The sequence below is a fragment of the Diplotaxodon limnothrissa genome, linkage group LG22, assembly GCF_057381915.1.
Source record: "Diplotaxodon limnothrissa isolate DT_005_m linkage group LG22, D_limnothrissa_male_GT1.1, whole genome shotgun sequence".
Classification (NCBI taxonomy): Eukaryota; Metazoa; Chordata; class Actinopteri; order Cichliformes; family Cichlidae; genus Diplotaxodon; species Diplotaxodon limnothrissa.
This window is the reverse complement of record NC_140616.1, coordinates 3,959,343-3,985,214: the sequence shown is the minus strand read 5'-3', so window position 1 is coordinate 3,985,214 and position 25,872 is coordinate 3,959,343. Positions and strand designations below refer to the sequence as shown.

The window sequence follows — 25,872 nt, the reverse complement described above, 5'->3', positions numbered from 1 at the left end:
TCTAAATGTACTTGGATTCCCATATGTCCATATAGATGTGCATGGTGCTTTGGTAAAGTGTTTGCTGTATGAAGCAAGGGAGAAGGGAGACATTTGAAGGTCTTTGCAGGAAATTTGAAAAAAATTAGAAAAAAATGAGTTTATTTCCATTTTAATAACGCAACACTTTTTCCTCCTGAACTGTCTGACCTGTCGAGCGTTGCTTCCCCTTACACAACAGCCAAACCGTCAGTATCGATCCACTCACAGTCCCTCGATAATAATTCACACCTTCCTCGCCTTCCTCAGCTTTTAGTTCTTCCTCCGTTATGAGCACCTCAGGGGGAGAACATATGCTCATTTTCTCACTCCCCAAGAACCTCACTTCTTTCATTTTCAATTTCTTTAACAGAAAAGAACCTTGTTTAGATCAAAGTGACCTGAAAAACAAACTTACAACATGTTTTTAAGAGAGTGTTTTAACTATGTCACCTTTCTCTCATCATCTCCTCAGTTTGGTGGTGGATGGTGTTAGACCCATGAAGCACTGCTGTAAAGGGTTCTGCATCGATGTACTAAAGCGCCTCGCCAAGATTGTAGGCTTCACCTATGACCTTTACCTGGTGACAAATGGGAGGCATGGGAAAAACATTGACGGGGAGTGGAACGGCATGGTAGGAGAGGTAAGCCTTCGAAACCTCTTGTATGCTGCCTGTTATTTGTAGGACCGGGGGGGATGTGGGCAATGTTGCGCTGCCGTTAAGTCGGCAGGAGATCTTTTCACAATGTTGGTTCGACATCTGTGTAAAAGGTGGAGCCAGCCTAGCAGGACAACAGGAAACAGGCACTGCTGTTGTAAACATCTCTACATTTAGGAGACACCGAGGTTTTTATGGTCTAAGCAGAGGACTGACTCAACCAGCATATAGATGACATGCTTCTGATTACAGGGTGTTGACTAAAATTACACAGTGATAGACACTAGAATAGGCTGGCCCATCTATGCATTTATCCACTCATTTGTCCAGTCTCTTATTCAGGTTAGGACCACACTGCTACCTGTAATAGTAGGCATGATACTGAGTCAATAATCTTCATCGTGATAATTTAGGAGTTTTATATGTTGTTTCATAAGCATAAGAACCCGAGTTTTCTGAGTGACAGCTGTGTGCTTGGTTTCTCCTTGTTGAAATGAATAAATTTGATCCCTTATTTGTTTAAAACAAAGCATAATATTTTGTTTTGTTTAACTCTTGCATGAAAAAAGAAAAGTATAAATTTGTACTACATTTTTGCCATCAGTTCTTTTCCTTAGCAAAGCTATTTATGTTCTGTTCAAGGGTGTTTGTATTTAACGCACAAGTAAATAACTTGTATCTAACTCTTGTCACTCTCTGACAGAATGCAAATAGCAGCATGTGGGAGAGATAAAGTGGAAGTTTATAAAAATGTGTGCTCAGTAGCAAAAAGATCCAGCTTGCACACAGCATTTCCTCTGGGAGTTTGTTCTAAAATGTCGCAGCCCGGATCACAAACACACCATGACCCTTTTTTGTGTGTCTCAGTAAGATATTGTAGTTATGTTTTTAATTCTCCGTTTTCCCAGTACAGAGTGCTGCTATCATTTTTCCTACTCTGTTTTTCTTTCTTTTGTTGTGTTTACAAAAAGGGCTTTGATTCGAGGGCTCCTGTGAAATTCTTTTTATCCTGCTTCAAACCTTTTAAAACGTGACCCATTGAGAGAGAGGATTGGACCTGAATCGAAGACGGAGCGAGGAAATATGGAGGGAGTCTGTCAGAAAGATTAGTGCTGGAGAAGTGTGTGTGTAAGTGTGAGTGTGAGAGAGAGAGAGAGAGAGAGAGGGACAATGCAGACTGTGAGATTGCTTGTACATGACCATGTGTGTCTTGGCAGATACCATGGTGTTTCTGTGATGCCAGTCCCCCCTGCGGCGGCTGGATTAATGAAGTTGGTTTAACATGGAGTTAAACATGGGAATGCAAATTATCACAGTCTATGTGTATTTGTGTGTGTGGACTTTGTGAGGGCAGTTTTATTTCATACAAATGAAGACAGTTTTGGAAAAAGTCATACGTTTCTGGTGGCTAAGGTTGAAGATTGCATGTCGTTTTGCATAAGCATTTACTCGACTTGGCATGAGCTCCACAAGTCTGTGCAGTACCTTGTAACATGTTATCCCATTTGACAATGTTCCAAAAACATTTGTGCATTGCCAGGACTATTTGGCTTTCCACATTTTCCAGTAATCGTTCGATGGGATGGAGATCAGGCGAGTGCAGAGTCCGTGGCACCTCCTTGATGGGCGACCTCAAACTACTGCAATGCTTTGTGGTTTGTTGGGTCTCATTTGTATGGTGGTGCACTGAATCCTTCTCAACAATGATTAATGTTTGACACTCCTGAGCTTCCAAAGTAATTTGCCCCTACCTTTGTTTACCATGGTCAAACCTACTCATGGTGTCTTCTTGAGACACTGAAGGCCTATTGACCATTGGATTACTCTGCAATGCTTTGGATATCCTGTAAGCATAATTTTTAAATATGCAACGTGGAGTCTACTGGTCCTGACTAAATATTATTATTATGTGATCACATTGTGAGGACAGACTGTGTATGCTGTGCTTCATTCTCAGATAGGCCTCAGAGATGCAGGTGGCCTTCTTTCTTGCATTACAGCTGCCTCTTGCTCAGCTTTGCTAAGTAACTCATTAAGCTGCCTAATTATCGCAGCAGACAAACACATGTGCACAGGGACAGCTCCGCCCACATGAACCCTCTTTTTTTTTTTCTTTTACTTTACCTGTCATATGCACTTCTGTTGAAAATATGCAGCAGTGCACTGTTTTTATTTGTTTGTCCTTTTCCTCCTCTGTGCTGCTATTTCATCCTATTCCAACCAACTATCATATCCTGTCAAAGTTACATATCACCAAGACAAATGCGTATAATCCCTCAGACATCAGCAAACCAAGCAAACCAGCAAACCAAGATAAAGACAATGTTGGATAACACCTCCCACCCACTCCATGACATGCTGGTCAGTCACAGGAGCACGTTCAGTGAGAGACTGAGATTACCGAAAAGCACCACTGAACGACACAGGAAATCATTCCTGCCTGTGGCCATCTCCCTGTACAACGCATCCACTTAACACACTGTTTGCTGCTACAACTACACATGTTTCTTTTCCAACTATTTATCTATGAGTGACGTATGTATGTATGTATGTATATATATGTATATATTGTACTATTCTTAGTTAGCGTATTGTCTGTCTTGTCTTAATGTTGGTTTAAAATGGAGCACTGTAACAAAAAATAATTTCCCCCAGGGATCAATAAAGTATTCTGATTCTGATTCTGAAACCTCAGTGACCTTGCTTCTCAAGTGAAAGACTTTATAGTTGGGCAGTTTTTCCTATTTTTCATCATTTCTATCAGAACCTATATTATGACCTTCTTCTCTGAATGCCTTCAATCAGCCAGTCATTTCCTACATTCTTAAAGTTATTTTTTTTTCTTCACCCTTTACAGTGAATCACCCTAGTATAATCATTTTTGTTTGCAGCTTGCAGCAGTGAAGCACTTCCTAAAGAGAAGTGTCACAGGTGTTGCTTTCAGACCTCGCTGTATTCAAAAATCTTGAAATTAACAAGTTGAATTAAGTGGGGTAATTACCATGGAATGATTGAGGTTGGCAAGCAGAGAAGCAACTAATGACAGGTTATGAAAAGTGCGAAACCTGTGAGTTATCAGACTCTTAGAGAAGTTTATGGTCTCCAGAGGCTTCACAAACTATTTTTCCAATAAAAAAACTTTAGTGGTTGAACAGTTTCTGGCTGGATTTATTAGAAGAAGGTTGATTGATCTCATGCAGAGAGTGTTGACTTGCTCAGTATGTATATCATAGGCAATAAAGGGCATGAACATAGAGTTTTTCTTTTCTTTTCGGTCACTCTCATCTGTGCTTCTTTGAAGAACACAATGTGGCTGTGAGGTTTATCTATTAACCAATAAGTATAAAGTAGCAAAAAAGAGAAGAGACAGAGTAATTCCAGTGCGACAGTTATAAACACTTGAATTCATTACATTTTATTTATTTGAATAGTCAGTCAACATCATTGTGATCAAGTGTATCTGCAGATTTTACTCCAAATAGTAGACTGTAAGATAGTGCTGTAAAAAAAACTGTCAAATACTTACACCAATATGCTTCCTGGGGTATATTTGCGCTCAGCAATACATTTTGAATACCATTACACTCTCGATGTTAAAAGTATTGGCTGTATCTCAAATAACTGAACCCACCATGTATTAAGCTGACTTTGGACTTTATTTTGAGGACTGTCCAATAATGTCCAGCAATGTTTTTCAAAAAAATTGGCAAGAGATAACAGTACATGGTAACTGATGAGTAATAGCTGGCAGTTGTTGTTATGTTGCCATCTGAGCTTGCTGGGTTGTAACTGACTTCAGTTAAAAAATACAACGTTTTTAAGTAGAATTGTAAGAAAAGACAGCTATATAATATAAATGTGTTGTTCATAAGCAAACAGAGGGGAAAAAGTGAAGGAATACAGCTGTGCACTGTAATTCAGAGCATGATATCATTTGAGTAGCATGAGATAGGAGAACAGTTGGAGAACTGTAATGCTAACCCACCGGCAGCATTGCTGCCAGTATTTTACTGATTATCTACACATAAATCTTTAACAGGGTGGATGTGGGAGTGAAAAAGGAACAGAAATAAAAAATAAAGATGTAACACTCTGCATCAATCAGATTTAACTGTATCACACAAACTTTCATTATTGCAGCTGCTGATTTGCTGCGTCTGTAGCAGTTATCATCTTTCACCATCTTTATAGGTGTAATTTACCATATTTAATCATTAGTGATTGCATTACAGACATATCTGAACAACATCAGTAACAAAACTGGAGGTAACTGTAAGATGCCATTTTACATGGGAGATAATCATCTATTACCAACACAGTCTCCTGAAACAACACTGATTATTATAATGCAATAAAGTTAAAGTTACTAGGTTAAAAAAAAACAATCAATGGATTGGAGTTTATTGTATGTAAATATCAACATTATTAATCTAAGTATAAAAAGATGAAATAGATAGTTTTTCATGTTGGTCCCTTTGCCAACCTAAAACCCGACCGTTCCACTGGCCTCTCTTGCAGCACCAGCCAGGAAATGAGCTGCTAAACTGTGACTGAAGTTGTCCAGTTGCAGGAGGTTAAAACAAATTAAAATCCTAATTAGAGGAATGTTGCTGCACTAACGAAAGTGGGAGTGTCAGAAGCAGCCAGTTAAACGCTCAGTATTTGGTCTTTTAATGTTTCTTGCAAAAAGTTAAAAGACCAAATACAAAGGATTTTTAATTATTTCAGCAATGCCTAGTTGGTGATTAGTGGTATAGTAGAAGTTGAGAATCCTTCATGGAAAAATGATGGAACAACTTTTCAGTCAATTGTCCAATTACTTTTCAGCCTTTGAAAATGGAAGACTGATTAAAAATGGCTGTACATGCAAATAGTTCATACAATGCTTTTTTCTCACAGTTGATAACTGTGTGAAACAATGTATCAATCAGTGCTTAAGATTTTAACAAATAAGGAGGAAGAACATTTTAGAGGCTACTTTATGAGCCTGATGAAAAGCATCTCCGTTGTGTCTGCTGAGAGACTGCAGAGCCTTTTGTCTTTCACAGACTTTTGGTGCCAGGCCAGACCTGACTAATGAACTTCTGGTCAGCAGCCAGCTCCTCTAACCTCCACAGTCCCTCTGCTGCAGTCAAGTAACCTCTGCTTCCTGCCAGGCGAAACACCAACAGGGCTGTGAATCCCCTGACTTCGTCACCTTCTGTCCGCCTGAGCCTCGTTTACAGCTGCCTGAGGAGCTGTGAGGAGGACCACAGCACAGCTTCATGTTGCAAGTCATGGCAAAAGGATCCCTATGCTGTTTGTTCAAGGTGTTTTAGTTATAGATAGTTATAGAGCATAACATTGTAGCTCTATCCTACCAACTGCCAACCATTGAGACCAAAGAGGTATATTTTGGTTAGTGCTTTTTGAAAATACACATTTGCCAGAAGAAGAAGAGCTGGTCTGGCTACATTCCAAGAACTAATCCAAGAAGCGATCAAGAAAATTCCACCTGTTAATGTGACTGTCCAGTGCTTGGCTGGAAAACCTACATGATAAAGTGAGCATTGCATGAGGTAAAATTTATGTGCTATAACTGCCTATAGAGTCTGTTCATCTTGTCGCTTTCTTATTTTCTGATGAGAGTGAGAGGTTGGCTCTTGCCAGGAAAAGTCAAGATTCTTCCTGGTGGGTTTTCGGTCTCCACCGGGAACGATCATTTCAAGAATTCTATTCATAATTTTTATGGACAAAATTTCTAGCAGTAGTCAGGGGATGGAGGGTGTCAGACTTGGTTGTCTCAGGAGCTCTGCTTTTTGCAGATGATGTGGTTCTCTCTGGGTGACCTGCAGCTTGGTTTGCAACTGAGTGCAAAGCATTAGCAGTTCCAAATCTGAGGCCATTGTTCTTAAAAGTAAAATGATAGAGTATCCACTGCAGGTTAGAGATGAGTCGCTGCCCCCAACTAGAGGAGTTGAAGTATCCTGTAATCTTATTCACAAGTGAGGGGAGAGTGAATTAGGAAAACAACAAGCTGGTGAGGATGCTATTCTGGTCTGTTGTGGTGAATAGAAAGCTGGGCGGAAAGCAAAAACTGTCAGTTTACAAATTGATCTTTGTTTCTATCCTCAGCAGTCACAAGTTGGTAGTGACTGGAAAGTGACAGGTGTTGTTTGTGTGCCAACACAGTTTCTTTCCTCCAGGGTTTGGACTTCTTTCAGATTTGCCACAGGACATCAGCTTAAATCAGGTTTTCTTGGTGTGTAGTAGCTGTGAAAGTCATTAAAAGCACTTTGTTTGTTATAGTGTTGCTCATATAAATAGACACAACATGCTGATCTGAAATGATAGGTCTACACAGAACCAAGTTATGGCATTTCTCCTGCACAATGACTATGAGAAACTGTTGTTTCTGTCTATTCCTTTTTATCTGTATACAGCAAAAATGTAAACATTTTTTTTTTTTAAATTGAATCAGCTTTGAGTGAATCTGTTTTTTCTTGGTTCTTTTTACCTTGTATATAATGTTTTATAGCTCTTTGTGTTTAACTTCAGATCTCCTGTTTTACAGGTGGTGTCCAACAGGGCAGACATGGCCATCGGCTCACTCACCATTAATGAAGAGAGGTCAGAGGTTGTTGAGTTTTCGGTTCCATTTGTGGAGACTGGCATCAGTGTCATGGTTTCGCGCAGTAACGGCACAGTATCACCTTCTGCTTTCCTTGGTAAGATGTTTTTAATAAGGTACACTTTAGCATTTTATAAGTCTGTCATTTCTCCAAGTCAAGCTTAGTACCTGTAACATGCCTGCCTACCTGCAGATGCAAGCTACTTTGCAACCCATCTCCACCCTAGCTCCTTTTCATTCTGTGTCATCTTGTGTCTTACTTACTGGGGTCAGGTTGTATATTTTCCCTTGCAATTGCTATCGGACAAATCTGAAGTTCTGGTGAAGTTTTTTAGTGAATTTATGATGAAATTACTCATTTTTTAATTTAGCTTTTTTCAGTCTTTTTTCCAATGAAGTATTTTAAACCATCAGGACAAATTGGCAAAAATGCTTAAATCAATACCTTATTTGCTTCTATAAGCTGTGTCTAAACATCTGATAGAACTCAATGAGCAGAGGCTCACCTACAATCCAAAAACAATAATTGACATTGCATTCGTAGTTTATGAGATTGCTGAATATGAAGTCTACGTAGGAATGTTTATTCTCCATGTTCAGCTTTAAAGTAGGGATCATAAACTCAGTAGTCTATTTGTATTCCACTAAATTCTGTATACACAACATTAAAATGGGATTTATAGATGTGCATGAAGCATCACAAACCCTTTTCAAGCTCTCTAATGCAAAATTAAATTCTACTCTAAATGGTGCTACATAAGAGGAAGGTAAGAATCCCTTTAAAAAGCAATTCAGGTCAGCTGTGGATGAAAGACGGGTGAAGAAAATATCGCTAAGCTAAATTTAAATTTTAAATTTGTGCACTGCACAAAATGAAATACCGGGCTTATAATAGGCCCAGTAGAAAGCATAAAGAATATATACTTAGAAACACTCACATGTTATGCACTCTCTCTGTGCCCTACTTAGCTTGAAACAAACCAAAGGGGATTTTCGCTGTTTTGTTTTTGTCATCAGTCGGACTTTATTCCCTTCCACAGGTAAAGATGAGCTCATCAAAATAACTGAAATTTACATGTTGAAATACTTTTACTAAAAGACATCCTGACTGAGTGAGGTAGAGCTGTATGTAGTTATGTAGTGAGAGCTGTGTGGCAGTAGTTAGAGAGAGATTAGAAGAACAAACAGCTCTTAAAGTATTGACCAAATATCATTTTACCGCTAGTGTGGAACATCCTTCTAAATCCACCTCATTGGCCAAGTGTTTACACGAGGCCCTGAGGTCTTATTATACAGCAGGCTGGTACTCATGTAAAAGCAGAAGAGTTTTAACTTGGAGGCCTGACCCTCCTGTCTCGTGTTGAATTTAAAGTTTGTACTGAGTTTTTTTGCTTTTGGTTTGACTAGCACCGAAACCACTTTGATCAGGTTAAAGAAGAGAACACAGTTTGTGTTAAAATACACTTTCAAATCTCAGATTTCTACATTTCACACGTCTGCATGGAGTCGTCTATAGTCTGGGTTGCTTTTTGTTTATCAATGTTCAGAATGGATGATAACACATTTTCTATCTTACTAATAGGTGAAGGAGGCTGACTACATAGGAGGCACATATAGGACTGCAGTGAATAATAGCAGTGTGAACAGTTAACATTCAAAGCAGCTGGTTCAAGGAGACTGAATTAAATGATTGTTCAAGGGGTCATAATGCAAGACAGCCCTTGTTTTGGATATTTTCATTACATACTTTTTCCAAAACATACAAAAATGAAGGACGCATCCTTTAATGTTCAGCTGAACATCCAGAAAGTTGATTCTGACTTCATCTCAGCTCACTGCGGGTTTCCCAAACCTTATAAACACTCGTTTGCATAATGGTCAAAACTAGCACCGCTGACTAACAATGGGCTGTCAGAGCCATTGTTAGTCAGTCCGTTGCAGTTTCTCCTGCTGAAAACGCAATGTCCATGTGAACATAATCAACTTTGTGGGATTTCCTTACCTGGGCGATTTGTGTCAAGATGTTCAGCTGAACATTTTATAAACACATTATAAAACTATTGCTTGCTGCCCATCAAGAACACCATGCAAATGCTGCACAGTCCTATAATGGAGAGGACAGGTGTAACAGGGCATAACAATTCAAAATCAACCTGAATCAAAATTAATTTGATGAAACTGTGGGGTTATACGAGGTGCAAATGAAAATCTCAACTCAACTCCAGACAAAGACCATAGCTAAAACAAATTTAACGTAAGATGTATAAGACTTCAGCACTGCTGCTACCTGGAAGTGCCATCGTGTCCACATCCACCTGCGTTAGACTGTATCTCTTATACTGTGTCACAACAGTGACCCTGCAACCTGAGTTTTAGAGACGACAAAGTTGCAGGGAGTCGAGTAGAATGTAATGGCAGTCACCAATAATCTTGGTAGCCAAACAATTTTTTACAGTGTTGAGGTACACAATGGTACAGTACATATCAGAGTTTGTTTCCCACAGGACATTACTGTGCAGCTCTGACCCTGGGGTCCTATTCACAATGCATGATGTCCAAAAATAAAGCTTGAACATTTGAGACTCTTTCACACTTCCTGGAACATGGTTATCATTAAATCTGATATGGTTTTTGCTTTTTTATTAGCAAAGTCACATTTTATTTTTTAAATCACAACTACATGAGTCATCAAAAGAGGACCCAGATGCATAAGCTATTATTCACTAATGGACTTTACAATGCTTTCAAGTTTCCTTTAATCTTAAGGATTGTTGAAGGATTAATTAATTAATGTACTAAAACAGCCTTGATAGCTTACATAACGCTGTACAGTACTGTACATTCTTTCTAAATTATGTAAGTGGCCTTCATTTCTGATGTGAATTTTGTCTTTCAGTTAAAAAGGTTCAAACTCCCAGCTTTGCATCTCAAAGCACAGCTCAAAATGCACAGTTAGCTTTACTATTCTCAGCGTTCAAAGAAGCCCCCACAGCAATCCAAGCCAACTTTTTTTTCTCCAGTCATTTTAAAAAAAATATAGCTTATGCCTCAATCAAAGTTGGCCTCTCCTAAGATAACACCTCTTAATTTACCAATCTTCTTAGACTAATTCCACGCACTTCCAACCATGAAAAGATGGAATTTGAGAGAAGTAGAGAGTTGGAAGCAGAGAGAAATGACAACAAAGAAAGGGAGTGATGGATGAAGAATGTGCTTAGGAGAAAGAGATGGTGTTACACAGAGAGAGAAAGTCCTGTCATGTACCACTATAAACCCAACACAAACGAGAGAGAGAGAGAGGTTGAGTGGCTTTGATAGAGAGACTGATAGAGCTGTGTCAGATGCTCTCAGATATTTTAATCTGAGCAGCGGCTGGTTGACATGCTGCTGCGCATTTGTGTGTGTGCGTGTCGTGCAGACCAGATGAGATCATACCCTGTAGCAAAAATGACTTGTTAACACAGAGCAGCGTCTCAGGCGACTACTTTTTAAACCCACCATCTGTGCTTAAAACCTGCCTGTGTGAATGAAGCGCATATTCTACTGCCACACATACTGTGTGCATGACGTTATAAATCAGACCTGCAGAACATCATACACTGTATGACGAATTATGTCATAAATAGTTTAAATAGTTCCTATCATATTGTCCTATACTGTCCGTTTCTCTATAGCCCTTAAAGCCCAGCCTGTAATAAAAGTGCAATTTATTTATTTTTTTCATTTTTGCTTGTTTAATAACGACCAAGTCTGCTCTAAAAGTTCACTAATATTCCTCCATCATAGACCTGACTCCTTCGCAGGACTCCTTAAGGGATTGATTTCATACTGGCACAGCTGCAGTAGTACATCTATCCATCTGTCAGAGGAGATTTAAGAGACAATCTGAAACATGTCATGGTTGGACGGAGGTGCAAGGCTCCTAAGGCCATTTTGTCTAAAGTCTGCTGGGCCACAGGGCTGACAGCAAGTCCATACTGTTGCTTTGGCCGTTTGTGTGTGCGTATGTGTGTGTGTGTATGGGCACATGTGAACGCATGGAATATAAAAGAAAAAATTAGGGTCAAACAGAGGTAAGAGTGAGCACAAACACGTAAGGAAAGGTCAACGCTCAAGGAAATAATCAAGTGAGGAAGAAGTGCTCTGAGAGGCAGGGCAGAAAAGCCAGAGAATAATAACAAGAGGTGAAGAGGGAAACACGTGCAGGCCAACAAGAGGCCAACTGTGAGAAAGGCAGCTGCAATATGTGGACAAACCGCATGATGCTCAACTTGTTTAAAATGCACTTGCTGTTCGTTAGGCCTTGTAAAGAAAAATAGAATAAATGGTAATGAAACCTAGGAATCTGATACCATTGTGGTTGACACTGTGGTGTAGTGGTTAACATTGATGCTTTGCAGCAAAAAGATGAACGGTTTGAATCCACCAGTGAGCTGCTGTCAGTTTAATTAGTGGTTCTAAATTGAAGATAGGTTTAAATGTCAGTTGATGGTCAAGGTGATGAGCTCGTGCACCTATGATAGGCTCCAAAACCTAGAATTGGACAAACAGTTAAGAAAATGTGTGTCATTTATAAAAGCTTTGGCTCTTTTTATTAGTTTTAGTTTCTTCTTTCAATGTGGAAGAAAAGGTCATTGGCCAGGGTTTTTATTATAACGACATTATCTTGATGATAAGAATCTCTGAAAATGTTAATGTATAAAATTAAAAGAGACATGCCGCATTCGAGTTATTTTTTTTTCTTCATATTTTTACATTTAAATGACAATACAGTAAATCTGTGAAAGTTCTCAGACATCCAGGTCATCGTGGTCTAAGGAGCTTGAAAAAAAAAAAAAGCATCTGGACTTCTTTAAGTTGCTCGAAGACTCGGCTGTCCATCTGCATCTAAAGGACAAGGGTCACTCTTTCGAGGACGCCAATGTTCACATTTTGGACAGAGAGGACAGATGGTTTGAAACAGGAGTGAAAGAAGCCATCTATGTCCACTGTGAGCCGACCATCTTTGAACAGAGGCGGGGCTTACGACACCAACTGTCTGCCATCTATAATCCAGTTTTGAGATCCCTTCCCAGATGCCTTAACGCCCACTCACATCCTGGGCCATCTGACCTCAGGAAATCACATGATAGGGTGGGGCCAGGTTTCACAATGAGCTCACCCGAAACCTTGGCTGATTATGACCCACACCCATTTTCACACCTTAGCTCGTGTGATTGTGTTACTGGGGGGGAGTCCATGTCCCTCCCGGGAGACACTCCCACAGGGCTTAAATCTGGGACTTTCCACCATTTGACAGTAGAACTGAAGAAGCTTCTTGGATGGTGGTGAAGTCCAGATGCTTTTTTTCCAAGCTCCTTAGACGACAATACAGTAAATTAAACCAACAAGAATAAAGCAGTACAGTACTTATAGAGGCTATTTTATCTTAAATAAAATAGATGCATTCTGCAGTGGACTCATTGGTTTGATATCCTCAAAGTTGGGCTGAGCTCCTTCTTTCTGTTTTCAGTCTCATGCTCTTCTGTCAGGTTCTTGTGTTCAGTTTGAAAAGCATGAAAACATTTTCTATGGCTTTAAATATTTAAGACTGTCCTACTGCGGTCCCCTTTTTTCAAACCTGACATCCTCTGAAGCAGCGTTTTCTCACTAAAACCTTGTTTGATGTCTCTGTTCTGGTCTTTCTCTGTACTTTTCTTTCATGGTAGCAAAACATGACATGAGAATGCATGCAGATACCTCCTGCACTTTGAACTGTACATGCTTGAACTTTTCCAAGGGTGCCCTCTGCATATTCCCAGACCATTCCCACATTAGGGAATGATCCATTAATAATAAGGAAGTAACTAATTTATCATGATTTGTTGTTACTCACATTTGATTGCATATCTGTTACTGTAACTAATGACTAATTAACAGATTTGAAATACCTAAACATTATTTATTGAGCAAGCTTCTCTCAGCATCAATGAGACAGATAAAATAAAAATGACTGTACAAGGATACTCAGAAAGAACTACATGCTTCCCCTGACCAGAGCAAAATGATCTTGATCCGCACATGAATGAATGCATTTCTTTCCTTTTACTCTTCGTCACCTTTCTACCAAGTTTAATGAAATTCAGCTTAGTAGTTTTTGTGTAGCCCTGCTGTCATAGAGATGAATAAAACCATGCCAAACGCATGCTGTACCACCGCCTCAACTCTCGCTTTTGGCAGAGGAATGGCTGACTCTGCAGTTTTTATTGTCCTGGTGCGTTTACTTGCCTGCAGCATGCATTAGTGCTTCTTTCAAAGCTGGGCTCAGTTTTCTAAAGATTTGTTCTCTTTGTTGTGCTACTGAATGAAAATTTATTATTTATTATTTCTCTGGTTTTTTTTCTTCCTTTACATAATATTTTCAAATCGCTACAATCTAAACTCAGAGTAATAATTGTGACGTATTTAATTCTCTAAAGTCTCAGTGACCTTTGTGAATGTGAAATAGACACAAAGGTCTTATTACAGACACAGAAACCCCAGGCTACAAAGCTGAGAGGGAGACAGGACACACACTCAAAGCCTGGATAATAACAAACACTTAAACTGTCAAGGGACCCAGTAAAGGGGGATGTGAAAATTGAGCGACTGAGGAGAAATAAAGGCAGAGGTGTGTGTGTGTGTGTGCGTGCGCTTTGTTTTGAAGAATGGTCAGCTGCAGTAGAAGGCCTGCCACTCATATTGGCATTTCAGAGGTAAAAGCTTTTATACACTAACAGTAAAACAAAACTCCCAAGTCATAATTTGTGAGGAGCTTCTTAAGAGTTTCTGTGAGCTTAGTGAATTCAGCTTCTCAAAAAAAATTCTGTGTGTGTGTGTGTGTGTGTGTGTGTGTGTGTGTGTGTGTGTTTGTGCTTCTATAAAAGTGAGTGATGAACTATGTTATCTAATGTTCAAAGAGTACTTCACTGATTTAGCATTGCATTCACTGCAGTGTTGTCTCCAGGTGGGCATCTTATGAGCAAACAGGTGAAATTAAGCTGTATTTATTTTTCAAATGCAAGTTTAAATTAAATATAATATTTCATATTCCAATATTTCACTTTTCCCAAATGTTTGTTATCATTCAATATTAAGAAAAAAAAATGATAAAGCAACAGTGTTACAGTTGTTAATATTACCTCCTATACAGGATTCAGTCATTGTATTGGTATTAATATTCCCTGAGACATTAAAATATATGAGGTAACTGTACTTCTATATGTGTGCCTCTGCACAGTTAAGCTTCAAATGCGTAATGGCAGGCAAACCTAATTGTACTTATCGTTTCCCTTGGCCTGCTGTATACGTAATGCAGATTAGCATACCATTTACTGAAGTACTCTGGTGGGATGAGGCAGAGAAGGTGATCGTAATTGTTTATGGCACTCTGGATTAAGCCGGTAATTATACCAAATCATTGTGGAACTTTGTGCACATGCTACAGAAGCAAATCAAATAACAACTACTTAAACTTGCGTTACAGCAATTCAGCTGTTTCTAATTGTGATACCATACCAACACCATGGCTACCTGTGCATGCTGACCCGGTATCAGTGTTGAACTAGTAAGCTGTATTCCTTATCGTGAGCATTGGTGCATGAGGTAAAATCTCAAAATAAATTAAGCAGATGAACTTTATTTATGCACTTCATACTGTAATGACATTACTGTGTTAAATATGTCATAACTGTGTCCATGTCCTATGCTGTTCAGCTTCTAACTGCATCAGCACTCCGTTTTATAATGTTGTTATCATTCTCACTAAAACAGACTTATGACATAAGGCGACTTTTCTGGGTTATTCCTACTCTGGTTCTATAGAGAACTAGGGTCACCAGTTTGAATCTTTCTATTACTGCTGGGAACATACTGGCAACCAAATTGAATTAATAATATTGTCACTTTACTTAACAACCACTGCTAAAATACCCCTGAGCAAGGCCGCATAACCTTATTAACCCAATGCTAGGTTCTTGTACTCCAGTGGCTCTACTTGCTGGCACCAGTACCAGACTGTGGTTATACCTGGTGGCTTCCAGGTGTGAATATTAAAGAGGCCATCTTTGAAAAAGAACACGTGTTAATAGGAAAATTGTACTTAGTAGTCAGTATAATCTTTTAATGATATAAGTTGGCATATGGTAGAATGCTGCATGTAATCATTTGTGTGTAGAAGTATATAGTTGGTGGCATATTGAAAGAATGTCTCATCCTAGGAGGTCTGTAACATTCTAGGGTGTTCACCCCCACATCCTAGGAGCATGAGAGAGGTCGTACCTTGTCTTATTGTTTTACGGTAGGATTAACGTAGCTATATTTGTTCTAGTCTAAGTGCTTTTTGGTTTGATGAACTGCTGGACTTCGAGACCAGCAGGTTTAGGGAAGTCTTTATGGGGTCTCTCTCACACACACACACACACACACACACACACACACACACACACACACACACACACACACACACACACACACACACACACACACACACAAGCACCCACTGAAGTATAAATAAAGACCGGGGCAGTTTCTCAGTGCGAGTCTCAGTGCTGGAGGCTGCCCTTGCTAGCAAGAAGTTCTGTGTGTTTCTCTTCTCTGAGTCTTTACTGAAGAAGTGTTTTAGAGTATATTTCTTAACAACACGTGTCTTGAATTGACTTTCCCTGTTTAAATGCACTCCTCTGCAAAATGGTGATGTAGCTGCTGGAAACCAAACATCACTGAGAGAGTACATAACTCACTACAAAACCCAGCATACTCATGTCATCGATAAGTGAAAGTGAAGTAAACCTGATCAAGTTCAATTTTGATTCAACTACCCAAAGACACAAATACCTCCCGACACCTGCAGGTCAATAAATCCACTGCTGTGTCTAATCTGAACTCACAATTCCCCAAACTTTGCTTGTTCAGCGTTCGCTGCTGCTGAGTTTGAAAATGCCTTTACACCAAAAAATGTAATCAAACATATCGAATCACTTCCCTCAGAATATACTAAAGAGAAGCTCAGCACTGCTTCCGAAACTCTCACACGAAATGCTTTGAAATGGTTAAAGAAAAGAAATCATTTGAAATGTCTCACAGATACACAAAAATGACTTGCTACAAAATCGTCATTTGTATGATGCTTAATTGAAATTAAGTACAAGCCACAGAAATGTTGTTTGTAATTCTTTAAACCTACTCGAGCATTGCAACACTGCTGCAGTTGTGCTGCTATTGCCACACAAATTAGCTGCTTTACATTTTGCTATCAATTTATTTACGACCATGGCAGCATAATTCTGTCCAATGACGCTGCAATAAATCCTCTTTTGTGTGGGCACTTCAACAAGGACCGTATTGATTCTTCATTGGTGCTACGCCAGGCACGTGTACATTAACTCTGCTTGTACTTGTTTTGTTTCATTGCACTGTAGTCTGTCGTGCCTGTGAGGTGTTCCTAAAATTAGATATTACAAAGATTATTCTACTCAGTAGCATAATTTTCAACATTCTGTTAATGACTGTTATTATGTACGCTCTCCTCCACTATAATAATAGACACAGAAAACAAAACAGTCATTAAACCATTTTCTTTGTATAGGAAAAGTCATTCACAAAACAAGCAGGCAACCAGTATTTATTTATTGGCTTTTATTAAAAACGTCAGTGAGTGCCTTTCAAAAATCAGAACGCGTCATTCAAAACTAGATTTAGAACCTGAAAAGAAATAAATTAATATAAAAATTCAAAAGAAATTTGAAGAAAACATTTAAAGCGACCGTGGGCATCGGCTAGATTCAGCACAAATCCAGCAAACGTATCCATCCAGTCCAACTCTTGATTTAATTTAAAATCATTAGAAATGTATAATTCATTGACTCTTATGCAACGTTGATGTTGTTTTTGTGACACACAGTTTATTACATTATTAATCATCCATAATGTTGCATGGCAAACTTAAGAAGGTTTCACATATACTAAAATAAACTCAGCATTTATTTTCATTATAAAACTTTAATGCGGGTTGCAATGAATAATGTTTTATAATAAAAAAAACAAACTATTATTCTGTAGTCATCCTTTTCCCCAAAAATGTTCTTTCTCTCTAAATGACATTTTAAGGTTGAAGTTACTTTATTGTCTCCCTAAATAAATAAATAAATTTTTATTTATATAGCACCTTTCAAGACAGAATCACAAAGTGCTGCACATAAGATTACAAGTCATAAAAAGATTTAAAAAAGAGAAAATAAAACAGGCAAAAAATTAACCAAAGGAGAAAACTGTTTTGGATGAAAGGAACTGCTGCATGAAACCAGATATTACTAAACATCACAATAAAAACATATTAAATGGGTGCACATAAAAAAACAACATCTGAGCAAAGAAGCTGTTTGCACTGTCAACCTTAAACCGATGCAAACATGCACATCTTCATACATAAATTACAGGCACCAAAACCTCTCGCTTTACATGTTTAACAGCACACATGCAATTGGTAAAAACCGCAGTTTTTTTTTTTTTTAAAGTGTACTTTATTGGTCCCCGTGGGGAAAATCCCTCTCTGCATTTAACCCATTCACTCAGTGAAGCAGTGGGCAGCCACTGGGCGCCCGGGGAGCAGTGTGTAGGGACGGTACCTTGCTCAGGGGTACCTCAGGGTAGCTGTTCAGGGGAATCGAACCCCCAACCTTCCTATCATGGGGCCACCACTCTACCTACTGAGCTATCCCTGCCCTTATCTTATCTTGTTATTGTTATCTTGTTCTTTAATAAATGTAACTGTCAGGTGGACAGATTGTTTCCAACGATTGTGTTTAAACAGAGGAACCTTGTTCAGGATAGTCAAACAAAGATTGGTTTTCAAATATTAAACATTATCAATGTGCTGTAAACAACATGCATTATTCACCTATTCATACAAGCATTTCTTTCTGTGCCTAAGTGCTTTCTGTCAGTGCCTTGCCCAAGGATATTTGGCATGTCTATTGGAACGGCCAGGGATCAAACCACCAACCTTCCTGTTAGTAGATGACCCACAGCCACCCCACCTAAAGCACACCATCTGAAACTGATTAGGACAGATATAGCATGAAAAGGAGAAGCTGGTGTGGAGTTGGGTTGCAAAGTAGCTTGCAGATGCATAGCAACTTTAGGCAGACTAAAGCAGCTTAAACCACACTCCCAAATGGAATTTGTCACTTAAAGTTGTGTAATCTGACCCATCAGATGATATGGGCTGGCACTGGCATCAGCCCTCTTACTGTGATTTCAGCTGACTTTGTGCCTGCTTGTACGAGCATTAAGCTCGATTAAAATTCAGGTCTCCTTGTGACAGCCTCCTTGTGATTATGATGCATATCTAGTTTCATGCTTTTTCTGTTAAAAATGTATCCTCCATGCATGATTTTGAAAATGTTTCTACCAAAAATTTAATAAAAAGAAAATGATTATCATAAACAGAATGAAATGAAATTATTATTCAATTTAACAATGAAAACTTAGCTGAAATTATAATGCATCGTCGCAGTCCTTGTGGCACACGGGTTGGCAGCCCATGCAGCCTTAAAAGCATATTAACACTGTCTGGCAGTAAGTTTAATGGATAATCCTGAGCCTCTCCACCTGCTCCCTCACTGTGTGTCTCTCTGCACGGGAGCCACAGCTAAAAGCCTCGTATATAAACGATGCTTGTTACTCTTTGGTATGTCAGCACACAGTCACATTTGATTTAGCATCTCATCCTGGAAGTAACACAAGGAGAGACTAAAGTGTTGATGAGGCGACCCAGTAGCTCAGCCCATCTCGCCAGTGCTGTTTGATTAGTGTTACATCTGCCAATGTCGGTCTAGGCAGCAAATCCCTCACTAATTTGGCAAATCTCAGGAGAATCTGCTTGTTTCCTCTGCCGGCAGTTAGACTAGCACCCATTACTTGATATGAGGAGAGACGATTTCCTCCTGTCTACATCCAGACGTCTAACAATTTAATACAAGACTGCTCATTTGCTGTGTCATGCAGCTACACAGTGGCAGAAACAGAAAGTGTCAATGTGTAAATTATTCAGCACACATTTCTTTTCCTGAAATGTATAATACATGGATGCTCGCTCCATATTCATGGACATAATAAAAACATTAAAATCAAATCCCTGACTCGGACTTAGATGTTTTATATTATTTTTCATTAAAATATTTACATCCCATTCAATGTTTCATCACTTCTGTGATGCCTCCTGCTTTGAGATATGTCTTTTCTCTCATTACAATTTTTGTTTTGGTTGAATTTACTATGAATCTGAGCTGACACAGAATAGAACCAACAACCTACAGTATCTAGCTTTGTTTTACTATCTTGGTTTCTATTTTTCTCTGCAATTTTCAAAATGTTCAAATGCAGTCTCCAAACAGTTGATTCTGTTCATCTGGACGTAGCATTTTGGGGGAGAAACGTTTTGTCACTCATCCAAGTGACTTCTTCAGTCTCAGCTGACTGCAGGTTTCCCCAAATCTTATAAACAGCACATTTGCATAATGACTGAAACCAGCCCACTGAAGGAACAATGGGCTGGGAGGTCAGTTCCTTAATCTTAATTATGCAAGTTCTCATGACCATTGATCAACAAGCACTGACCAAAACCCACTGATCAAAGACCACTGATCAATGGCCATTCACAGAGAGTTGGGGAATGGCTGCAATCACAGCATTGTAAGATTTCGCCATCTTCATCTTACCATTAAGACGTTCAAATGCAGTCTTTTTACAAAGACAAAAAAAAGCTCAGTTGTACCAGTGGTAAGGTCACGCTTGGAGCTTGACACTCTGCTGTGTCTGAGTATTTCAGGGTAAAAGGATCAAGCTCCTGTGTAAATTAATATGGAGCGAGCCATAACTGCAATTTCAATGGCTACTGGGATGTGAAAACTGTGTGTGCTGTATAGAATCAACCGCCAGAGTCGATAAAACCCTGTAAAAAGTTCAGTTACTTTGCACCAAAATATAGTTTAAAAAGTTGTTGTTGTTGTTTTTTATTTCACTTGCAGGTTGAAATAAAAAAAGTGATTTCACTTGCAGGTTGGGGCAGCACGGTGGTAAGCACTGTTACCTCAAAGCAAGAAGGTCCTGGCTTCAATTCCACTATCTGGCCAAACTGTGCGGAGTTTGCATGTTCTCATTTTCGTGGGTTCTCCCGGCTTCCTCCCACAGTCCAAAGACACACTTAGTGGGGATAGGTTAATTGAAAACACTAAATTGCAACCATCCAGGGTGTACCCTGCCTCTCGCCCTAGGACAGTTGGGATAGGCTCCAGTGCGACCTGTGACCTTGAAAAGGATGGATGCAGGTTGTACTTGTACTACAGAGTGCTGACGCTATGATTGTGTGTAGCTCATCCCAGTAAACTATCAAACAACTTCTCTTTGTCGCTGCCTTACGATGCCTCTTGTTTAGATCAGGTTCACAGTGACATTGAGAAACGTGCAGCGAAAAGTTTTTGTTTGCTAGTTTAGAACAAGTGATTTAACCCTCTGTGGTCTAAGTAACCTTGTGTGCTAATTCTAACCCTCTGCATATTGGAGGAGCAGACTTTTTTTATAACAGCCACTGCACCAGAAACAGTTGGTGCATGGGATGACAAGGGTCTTCTCAAACCTATAGTTGTTAGGCATCAATCTTTGTTCACTGTCCACACAGATTCCCATTTTATGAAGGGGTAATTAGTAAATGTCAGGAAAACTTCCTAAAGTTTTCCTATTCGTTCTTGTGTGTGTGTGTGTTGGTGTATTGCAGAGCCCTACAGCCCAGCGGTGTGGGTGATGATGTTTGTGATGTGCCTGTCGGTCGTGGCTGTCACCGTCTTCATCTTTGAGTTCTTCAGCCCCGTGGGATACAACCGCAGCCTGCAGAGTGCTAAGAGTAAGTGACGGACTCGCTCCAGTGTCTGCACGCCAATCAACCCACCACCACTGCTCATTTCACAACATTATTACCAACTTGTCACTTTGTCAGTTATGTAAGCGAGGGGGGGCTGATTTGAGGAGGGTGTTTGTCCAAATTATTATAATTAAGCGTTCCGCTTTTTTTTGACTTCACAGGATTCAAAACAATCACTTCACACCCACAATGTGGCTTATTTAATAATAATGAAACAAACACGGACTGCGTGGTGGTGGTTGATGTTGACGTCTTTACAGTACTTGTCACTTCACCATTATTGCAACTATTTACTGTGTGCGTCTCTGCCCCGACACATTTATTTTTAATTATAACCTGGAAAAGTTGTTCTTTATGTTTTAATAAACTGACACAAGTAGAAGTGAACTCATTTTATGTGACAGGTAGATGTCTGTGCACGCTCGTCATTTTTCTTTCTTCTGTATCAAACCGCTTCAACTTTCATCTCTCTTTATAAGCATGTTTAAATCTTATTCTTATCTTATTATATAATTGTTTCTATAGTTTATATCCTCACAAAAGTTGAATAAGCTAAAGTTTAAAGGTCTACTTACCAGTTTTTGGCAGTTGCATCTCTGTCGTCCTCTTTTTTTCCAACATTTCCAGGGTGTCAAATACTAGTGTTGTGTCAGAAGCTGCCAGCTTCCCAGAAATACAAAACCTTGAGACACTGACCATTGCAATGGTATATAGTATAATACGGACTATATAGCAGTCCTTTTTTTTCCAAGAGCATAAAGCTCATGGAAGGGTTTGGTAGCTAGAAGATGGTCCACTTTGGGATCTTTTAACATGCTTTCCCTTGCTACTTGGTCAGAGTTAATCACCAGATTTAGGAAAATATTATGGTCCCTACACATTAAACATTTAAAAGTACTGTTTGAGTTTAAGGAGGGTCTATATGTGATGAGTTCCCAACTTGTGCTCACACTTCAGTGGCTTTGACAAAATAGCAACATATTATCCATTCTATGACTTAAATACGTCAAATTAACTTCCACTTCACTCAAATATAATACACTTTAAAGTGTAAAGACACTATAAAGTGCCTTGTGTGCTTAATTTGTGCACTCATTACTTGAAGAAAAGGTACTTCAGATACTTCAAAGTAATCCTCCCACACATCTGCACCATATCTACATGCTGACTGTGTTTCCATAAACGTGCAGCTTCACCTTTAATGTTGAACAATGAGCTATAGTCAGTGTCTTTTTGTTCTTTTATTTCTCATCCTTCTGAGACTTCACAGCATAGTGATTCACAGCGTAATGACCTTACATTCAACACGAGGGTGTCTGCTGCCAGGTTTAATAACTTTAAATAAGTCCTCTTCTCAGTTACGTCTGTTTGAACTTTCAACATGAGACATTTCTTAGATCACTGCAGGGCAGCTGGTCCATACAATCACTGCAATTTAATGCATGTTAATGTTGTTAATGTTGACGTTCTGTATTGTCATAGCAACAGCGTCCACATGTCTAATTTCTACTTTAATTTCAAAGTCTGGGCTCTGTCCCTGTATTTCCAATTAAAAGTCTTAAAGCAACAGTGGACTGTGACTATTCAGATAACAACGTGCTTCTGTTCGCTAGCATTACCTGATTTCAGGCAGACTTGCAAATATTTCATTCACAATGTCACCAAGGCCACACAGTTATGCGCTGCTCTTTTATGGCGGTTAACCAAACTATTATAAAACCGACTAGTTTTTGTCTTTGAAGCATCTTGGAATTATTTTTTCAGAGTACAGAATACTTTCAATAGTGTTCTGTAACTTTTGAAATACTTTTCATATACGTTTTATATAAAACTGTTTCTTCTGCATCTCATTGTCTTGAAAATTCCTGTTGGATCAGTCCTGCCCCACAGAACCTCCACTACGTGTTACCTGTTGGCTTTGCTTTCTGTGAAACCACAAAAGACTAAATTTTACCCAGAATCATGAACCCGGACCTGGAACCTGGACCTCAGCAATGATCTTAAGTGACTAAAAGGAAATCTTTATGAATGAGTGAAAATATGGGAAATATTTCTACTACTATTACCATTGCTAGTAGTAGTTATAGAGGATGATAGTACATGCTATAGAATATTTCCTCTGTGGCAGCGGTGCTGAATCAGCCTGTTAGAGATGGTGCACCACTGCCTGCCAGTAAATGGTGCAAAGGGTACTCAGGATTATCCATCATGGATAACAGTTCAGTGGCCTTCTCCATATGGATGTGAGCAACATGTCACAAATCTTAATTTCTTTGTTGCTACTCAAAGAGTGATGCGTTTCTTCCTAAGAGCATAAATTTGGATATTTAAGTCATCTCTTAATATTTCTTTGAAAATAGTTTTTTTTCCCCCAACTCTGGCCATAATTCATCACCCAACACAATTTCCAGTAATGTCTTAAACAGGTATTACTTTCCTTCATAAACACACTGTCTGTCTGTCTGTTTCTCAGAGTCAGGGGGATCTAAGTTCACCATAGGGAAATCTGTCTGGCTGCTCTGGGCTCTGGTCTTCAATAACTCTGTGCCTGTGGAGAATCCCAGAGGAACCACCAGCAAGATCATGGTAAATTTAGTTGAATGGCTGTGTTTTTTATTTATTTTTTTATTTTTTTATTTATTAATTGTGTGAATGACTCATCAAACTAGAGCATCAATTACAGTCAACTCCAGGTTCAGTATTTATTGGTCAAAGATGCAATTTTAACCATTTTAATTGTTTTAATAGCAAAAACTTTAGCACTTTCCGAATCAATCATTTGGGACAATTCTTTAAAAAAATCCACTGACCAGCTCAGTAGGAGCAAACAGCTGGAATGACCACAGAAGAGCAATAAAATTCATGTCCATTAAATTTGTTCCATGTTTAAGAAAAATAGCTTCATAGCAAGAACATTCTCGAGGAGTAAGTTTTATCATCATCACGGTCTACAATGAGCAGGTGACTTCATATAATACAGAGGACTTACAACCAAGTGGAGTAGCACAGTTTTGCAGTGGTTGCCTCACAGCGAGAACGTCCTGGATTTGAATCCATGTTCTCCTCATACTTGGGTGGGTTTTCTCTGAGAGCTCCAGTTTTCTCCACATTACAAAGTTTGAGCTACTTGGCAATTCTAAATTAGTCATAGGTGTGAATGTGTCAGTGGTTGTTTATGTCTCTGTACATGGACTGCCAATCTGTCCAGGGTGTACCTGTGTGACAGCTGGGCTAGATTCCAGATCCTGAACTGGGTATGCAGAAGACAATTGATGGATACAACAATGTATAAATCACTAGTTACGCACAGGAACAAGAAGACCAGATTGCACTTTGCCAGAAAACACATAAAAGAGCCTGCAGAGTTCTGGAAAAGATTCTTTGGACAGATGAACCCACGATTAGAGATCAGAAAGGAAAGTAAGGAGAGAAAGAGCTCATGAGCCAAAACATAGCACGTCATCTGTCAGACACAGTGGAGGGAATGTTGTGCTGTTAGTCTTTATTGGCTGTAACTGCTAATAAAAGTAGCAGGATGAATTCTGAAGTGTACAGGGTTGTACTCCAAATGCTGGCAAACAGTGCAAATGGATAGTGAACCAAAGCATACTGGGAAAAGGAACCCAAGAGTTTCTTAAGGCAATGGAATGTGAGATGAGAAATCGGATTATAACCAAAGCGCTTAACCCTATTCAGTTTTATAAAACCAAAGGCCGACAGAGAAAGAGCAACTGAAGGTGAGTGCAGGGAAGGTCTTTACTGCAGCCACCCTCAGGAGGTAACACAGCGTTTGGAGATCGCCACAGGTTCTAAACTTTAGTGCGTCATTGAATAAAAAGGATTTTCATACTTGATTTTCATTAAGTATTAAAAACAATCATTTTTACTTAAAGTGATGTTAATTTGTGGTGGTCTACAGAAGCAAAATTATAAAACTTCTATCTATTAACAAGCCTAAATTAACAATTTTTGAGTCAAAAGTAGTTCAACTTTCAAATGACTACATTCTCACCATCAAGCGGATACCTGTGTGACATTAAACTGTAGTCATTAAAAATGTCATGTTTCAGTGTAATCTAGGTGTCTACAAGACAATTATTTAACAGACTGTTTAGTCACTTGTTTCACTGTGGTGGTCCTTTCAGTACCTGCTGTTACTTTGGGCTTGCAATCTCTAATGCAGAGTAAAGCCACAGGAGGGGAAAACTCGAGGTGTATTTTGTTCGACTGCTTGCCCAAGTGCTTTTCAACAAAACCCCAATCATCTTAAGAGCTCATTAGCTGCTTGATAGGCTTCACAAAAGGGGGTTAGAGCAGAGAAGATGATTATTCAACATCGTATGTGTGCTTTTTTTTTAACCTGGATTTGAAGTTAGTTGTATTTCAGCCTGCAGGTAAGAGTTATTAATGGTTTTCTTGCCCATCGAACCATTTCCCATGTTCAATTTAAGATTAAAAAATCCACTGAAGAGAAAACTGTATATTTAAGGTTCCCCTTTAGCAGCACCAGCACTCTGTATCTGATATGTTTTTGCAACACTTGCCAGCCAAAATATTCTACGAGGCAACCACGTCTAATTAAAAGGAAAAAAGAAAGAATGATTACAAGATAAATCCAATTTTAATGGAGGTTTATTTGCCAAATGACT

The 25,872-nt window shown here is 39.1% G+C and overlaps 1 protein-coding gene across 1 annotated transcript in view; it reads left to right on the top strand.

Moving 5' to 3' along the window:
* Positions 1 to 25,872, top strand: part of grin2da (glutamate receptor, ionotropic, N-methyl D-aspartate 2D, a) — a 145,451-nt gene that overhangs the window by 86,504 nt on the left and 33,075 nt on the right. Inside the window, exons 8-11 of the mRNA XM_085346875.1 lie at positions 494 to 662; positions 7,231 to 7,384; positions 21,080 to 21,205; positions 23,697 to 23,809. Coding sequence (XP_085203001.1) covers positions 494 to 662; positions 7,231 to 7,384; positions 21,080 to 21,205; positions 23,697 to 23,809 — 562 coding nt within the window. The remainder of the gene's footprint in view (positions 1 to 493; positions 663 to 7,230; positions 7,385 to 21,079; positions 21,206 to 23,696; positions 23,810 to 25,872) is intronic.